This window comes from Loa loa (genome assembly GCF_000183805.2).
Source record: "Loa loa unplaced genomic scaffold supercont3.156, whole genome shotgun sequence".
Taxonomy (NCBI): Eukaryota; Metazoa; Nematoda; class Chromadorea; order Rhabditida; family Onchocercidae; genus Loa; species Loa loa.
Window position 1 is genome coordinate 58,203 of NW_018108336.1, and position 5,766 is coordinate 63,968.

The 5,766-nt window shown below is 26.4% G+C and overlaps 3 protein-coding genes across 3 annotated transcripts in view; 2 read left to right on the forward strand and 1 right to left on the reverse strand.

Annotated features, from left to right (window-relative positions):
• The window catches only part of LOAG_17935 (hypothetical protein), a gene marked incomplete at both ends in the record, with an annotated part of 4,237 nt that extends 927 nt beyond the window's left edge, over positions 1 to 3,310 (forward strand). The window contains 8 exons of the mRNA XM_020450603.1: positions 99 to 188; positions 556 to 689; positions 1,000 to 1,114; positions 1,492 to 1,694; positions 2,208 to 2,295; positions 2,468 to 2,559; positions 2,703 to 2,871; positions 3,081 to 3,310. Coding sequence (XP_020305699.1) covers positions 99 to 188; positions 556 to 689; positions 1,000 to 1,114; positions 1,492 to 1,694; positions 2,208 to 2,295; positions 2,468 to 2,559; positions 2,703 to 2,871; positions 3,081 to 3,310 — 1,121 coding nt within the window. The remainder of the gene's footprint in view (positions 1 to 98; positions 189 to 555; positions 690 to 999; positions 1,115 to 1,491; positions 1,695 to 2,207; positions 2,296 to 2,467; positions 2,560 to 2,702; positions 2,872 to 3,080) is intronic.
• Positions 3,311 to 3,624: 314 nt separating this feature from the next.
• On the forward strand, positions 3,625 to 4,242 carry LOAG_12042 (hypothetical protein; the record flags this gene model as incomplete). The annotated part of the gene is made up of 3 exons (XM_003147556.1): positions 3,625 to 3,740; positions 3,813 to 3,938; positions 4,086 to 4,242. The coding sequence occupies 3 exons, from the start codon at positions 3,625 to 3,627 to the stop codon at positions 4,240 to 4,242; spliced, it is 399 nt and encodes a 132-aa protein (XP_003147604.1).
• A 929-nt stretch (positions 4,243 to 5,171) lies between these two features.
• The window catches only part of LOAG_17936 (hypothetical protein), a gene marked incomplete at both ends in the record, with an annotated part of 3,132 nt that continues 2,537 nt past the window's right edge, over positions 5,172 to 5,766 (reverse strand). The window contains one exon of the mRNA XM_020450604.1: positions 5,172 to 5,761. Coding sequence (XP_020305700.1) covers positions 5,172 to 5,761 — 590 coding nt within the window. The remainder of the gene's footprint in view (positions 5,762 to 5,766) is intronic.

Sequence of the window (5,766 nt, forward strand, 5' to 3'; positions counted from 1 at the left end):
ACTTACCTTTCGTACCACATATAATTAAAATTTTCCTATCCTACTAAATTAACATTTGATTAATTTAAAATAAAAAAAAAATTAATTCTGTTAGATAGGCAATCCAAAAGTGCTACTCTATGGTCGTGCACAATATGAGCTTTCAGAATGGAAATATACGGTACAACTTCGAGTAAAAACAGGAAGTGGTAAATTTTTTTTCCCTGCTTACATTTTCGTTTTTTTCTTTTTTTTTATTATTTAATGTAAAATTGAATTTCAATGTAAATGAACTTATTTGATAACATTTATGTAGGTTTATATTGCGTATTACGTAAAATTATTCTCATATAGGATTGATCAATGATCAAAGATCACATTGATCAAAGGTCATGCATGTAACTTATAATTACATTATTTGATGACTACTTTTTACTGTTAATAATTACCTTTTTCTTTGTTTAATTAATAACTCATTTGATTTTTAGTGTTATAAAAAATTTTTATTTTATGAGATTAAAGGATAGCTATTCTAAATCTTTCCTAAAACTTTTTTTTGATGTTTTATATTTTTAGCCGAAAAGCAACAAGGAGTACGTGTAGTAGATAAATTGCTAGTTGAATTTGGTAATCGTATAGCGCCATTATCATTTGATGTAACAGATAGAAGAGTAAAACGAATTAAATTTGAAATGCGAATAGTAAATAAGGTAAATTTTACTAATTAATTATTCTATGAATGATCAAAGGTCATGCATATAACTTATAGTCAAAAGTATCATCATAATAAAAGAAAGCAAAGTGTACTAATTAGTAATTCAATAATTTTGACCATTAATTGTAATTAATTCTTACTTACTTTAATGTTAGATAGCTATAATAAATTTTTTAGGATTTAATTAATGTCTTCTTTTTCTTTTTTTTTTTGTTACGAAATTTAAATTTGAAAAATAAAAATTAAAAGATTATTGAAATGGTATGAGAAAATTTAATTAAAAAAAAATTACAACATTTTTGCAGTTATATGAGCATTTGCCGATATTTCAAAATGGTGGTGATGTAATATTATTATTTGAACAAAATGAGAAATTATACGTTGATAAAGCATTGCTAGCTATACATTCACGTTATATGGGTAATTAAGATAATTAATATTGGATTAAATGATGATAAAATTACTTATTCCTAACTGTTTGGTTAACATTCATCAAATGATTTGAAATATTTCATAATAAGAATTTCTAGGCTAAAAAATTATCTCTTTATTATTGTAGTAATAAAAGAAAGTAAAATATATTAATTAGCAAATTCAATAATTTTAATCATTAATTGTAATTAATTCTTACTTACTTTAATGCTAGTTATTAAGTTGTTAATCTTTTAACTAATTGAAAATAATGATTACTTTTAGTTTTATTAAAAATTGCACGAAACTAAATGAAATTTTTTTATTTATTAAAAATTAAAATTTTGTAAAATTTTAATTTTTCTTTTTTTTTTGTTCTTTTATAGCCTCAATGCTTCATGATGCTGCACCAAATGCTTTAATTGATATGTGTTTGTTTAATCGTAATGATTTCATGGAATTACTTTATCAAATTTATGGTACTAGTCGACCAATTTCCGCTAATCTTTTTGCGCTTTCAAGAGCAGCAATAAGTTATAAGGCTGATGTGATTTTAACTAAAATCACTAAATTTATATCTAATCTTGATGTTAGTTTGTTATTTTTACTTATTTCATTACTTATTCCATATTATATGACATAAATTTGACCAAGGTATATTATAATATCTAGCTTAATCAAATGAAGCAATCAAAATGAAATAATTAAAATGGTTGATATTTTTGAAATTCTTTTTATAGATATATCAGGGGGTACATCTTTTAGATATATCAGGAGGTACATCTTTTTAGATATATCAGGAGGTACATCTTTTTAGATATATCAGGAGGTACATCTTTACTATCAATGCAAAAAGAAATAGGCATATTGTTTCAGTATTTCAAAATTGTAATATTTATTAGTCAATCATTACAGTTTCCTGTTAGCGTATTACATTTTCAATTAAGCATCATTAACTTATTTATAAGCCATAAATTGAATTAATTAAGATTCGTTTCTTTTTTGAATTAATTTTTAAAATTTTGTACAATTTTTCAAACAAAAACTTATTGCTTTTTTAAATAATGCAAACTTTTTTTTTCTTTTTCTTAATGCATTCCAGATGGATTTAATATCCAAATTTCAATTAGCTATTCAATTGGAATTAGATCAAACACTTATCGAATTAGTTTATGATGCCGAACAACGAGGTCAATGATCAGTAAATATTTCTTAACGATTACTGTATTTTCAAATCAATATACGTTATTTTTTTTTTTTTTAGTCTAAAATAACAATTAAAACAAAAAATGGCAATGAAATTTAAATACTGAAATTATGAAAACTATGAAAGATGCAAAAAAAAAAAATCATAATATATAGGCATATGGAGAGATTTAATTGAACAAGGATTTGAACCAAAATCACTTGGTACCGAAATTTATCATCGTATTATTTGCCCGGCAATAATTAAAGTATATTTTAAAATATTTAAATGTTTAAATTTTCCTTTTTTCTCGTTTAAATTTTTTCTTCTTTTTCCCTTAAATTGTTTTCATTTTAATTGTCACAAAATTTTGAAAAAAAGAAAATTTCATAAAAATTTAATAAATTATAGGCTCGACAATATCGCTTAGGCATCAGTCCTTATTTATCAAATTCACAATTTAATTTCCATATACAACAACATCCGTATACTGTAGCATTATTGGTACCAGGTCAAACATTATACGTAAACAAAGGAATATTATCGTTATATAATTTGCATATTTTGGAAAATTTACAAGGTCAATTTGATTGTTTATTTTTTTGATTTCAAAAAGATTTTTTTTTTCAAACAATTATTTATAAATTTTATAATTTCATAACAACCATTTAACATTCTTCAATTTTCTTGAAAAATAAAATTTTTATTTCAATATTTAAATTAATTCATTTAAATATTTGCACGAAATTTTTTTCTTTTTTTAAAATGTTTAACCTTTTTTTTTTATAGGTGGATATTTTTTACGAATAACATCAAAATTGGCTACATCTTGCGCTAAGGCAGGTATCACCATAATGGATTTAATCCTGAAAATGTTACAACATATGTATCCGAGCCAAACAATCATTCCTGGGCCATATATTCGACCAATGATGTTATTGGCAGAGGAACATGGAATGAAACGATTATTGAATAGTTTATGCGAAGTTATTCGTTTTATTAATTTTCCTAATAAATAATAACTTCTTTTTTTTTTTTTTACTTTATTAGCTAAGAAATTATTTGTCAAGGAATTATTTGTAAAATAAAAAGAAAAAAATGCACAATATCTTTGTGATATTTTTAGCATATACATTTTTAACTTTAATTATAATTTATCTAATCGATTGAGTATTTATTTTAAAATATTGAAATGAATTCATTAGATATAAATTCTAAAATTTAGATAATCAAATCATATCAACTTAAGCTAAAATAATTTATATGAGAATTAATTAAAAATTTCAATTTTAAAATTAATTATTACATTTTTTTTTTTTTATGTTTTTTGAAGATGTTGGCATTAGAGCCTACATTATCACCAACAACAATGCTTGAACATTTCGAAATTGCATGCAAATATCATCATTTAAATTTACTAAATGCAAATCTTTTACGTATGGAAGGAAGGTAAGCATTTTCAAGCTTAATAAACTTCTCTTAGTTAATTTTAATTGAGAGAAAAAAAATTTTTTTTTATAGTTTCAAAAGAAAAATTGGTGAAATGGTTGTATTAGAAAGATTCGATGAATTACCAGATGAAGTTCAGCAGCAAATTTTGGATCGGCAATATTCTGGATGGGCATTGAATGATCAACGTTTGGCAAAGTATGCTTATAACCTTAAAATTTATTTCTTTTTAATAATTAACTTGAATTTGTTTAGAAGAATACATATTCCAAAACCAATCAATATTGCTATCTTTCAACATGCCATATTATAAAAACCCTAATATTAATAATTTTTTCGTCACAGTATGCCAACTACAAATATGGAAAGGACGATATCATTGAATAGCGGTGGATCAAAGCCAAATGCATACGAGAGCAATCCTAATTTGTTGACTTTTCAAGGTATGAAATCAATGGAAGCATTTGGTTCCGTGGAAGAAATCAATATTACAAAAGATTAAAATTTTTAATTATTATTTATTCCAAAATTAGAATATAGCACGATTTTCATGTAATAAATCTTGTTTTTTTTTTTCTCTTTGTTGAGAAATCAATTTTGCTAAGGTCAAAGGGTAGCTGCTTAAAGCTAGCTATATTAAATCAAATGTTTGATTAATTTCATGAACAACCGTTTGCATGCGTGTTTCGTCAAACATATTCCGTATGAATCTTTTACCTTGGTAATTTATGTTCCATTTCAACATTTAATTGTATATTTACAAGTGATGAAGTAAAAATAGATTTCAACGTTTTTTTTTTTTTTCGACGATTTAAATGCTGGAAAAATGGTTGAATCGATTGCTGTCGGAAGTTTTCGCTTATTTCAATCATACTCCGTCTGAAAGAAGCATTTTTGATGAAGGTAGGGTGTTCGGAATGTCATCGGAATTGTTCCGGCATTCAGGATAAGGTTCGATTGTATGTATCCGTACGGAACTAAATTGTCATGTGAGCGTTTCGTAAAACCCGCTTAATTCCATAATATCTTCTAGATTTCAAATTTTGAATCTATAATTTATCAAAATCTTTGCACAATTTATCTTTTCTCTTCCTCTTACTCTTTCGTTTTTTTTCTGTATTTCTGTGTACTTCAAATACTTCACATTTTTGAAAAATTTCCATACACTTCACATCACATTTTTAAAATTTGAGTTTAAATTTTAAAAATATGCTAACTTCATGCCAGATTTATTTCGACTTTTCTACATCTTTTTCAATATTTAAGAAGAAAAAACTAGTTTCATTCCGATTCGATAGGCACTGTTTTCTCCCCCCTCTTTTTTTCTTTTTTTTTTTTTTAAAGAAATACAACCTCTTAAACTTTATAGAGCTCACGTTACTAATTTTTTAAATTCCTTTTCATCTGGTAAGTCCCACTTACATCTTTCGATTACTTTTTTTCTTCCCCAGAATCCTGAGTGTCACTGGTCGATGATTCAGACTCTTCTGCGGTCGCAGTTACTTTCTGATCGTCTCCAGGGCTCAAATTTGCTTTCGCGAGTGACACAGCTGTTTTCGCAGATGTTTTATCCTTTGTAGCAACAGCGGAAGTATCTTCAGTTTTCAATTTCTTAATTTCCATTTCTTTCTTTTGACGGATTTCAAGCGACAGCAGACCCTTTTCCATCAAATTGTTTAGCTTTGATTCAGTCGGCGTTCTCGTTGCACTACATGTTAATTTTGTTAACTTTAATGTTGGCTTCGACTCTTCGTTACTCGATGATAGCGGTATGGATGACGTCCCAGTTGTCGATTTTGCCATTTCGGATGCTAGTGATATGCCTTCAGTTTTTGGTTCTGATGAAACAGATTCCATTGTTGGCAAAGATGACGGAGCCCAAACATTGATTTCTAACTTCTTGGTGGATTCTGCTGGTGATGGCGCCAGTGAAGTCGAGAATTCAGTTTCTGGCTTTGCAAGAAATTTAGGCAATGAAGATGGTTGGGTCGGGATTTCGATTTTTGACGTTGCGATTGATTCTTTT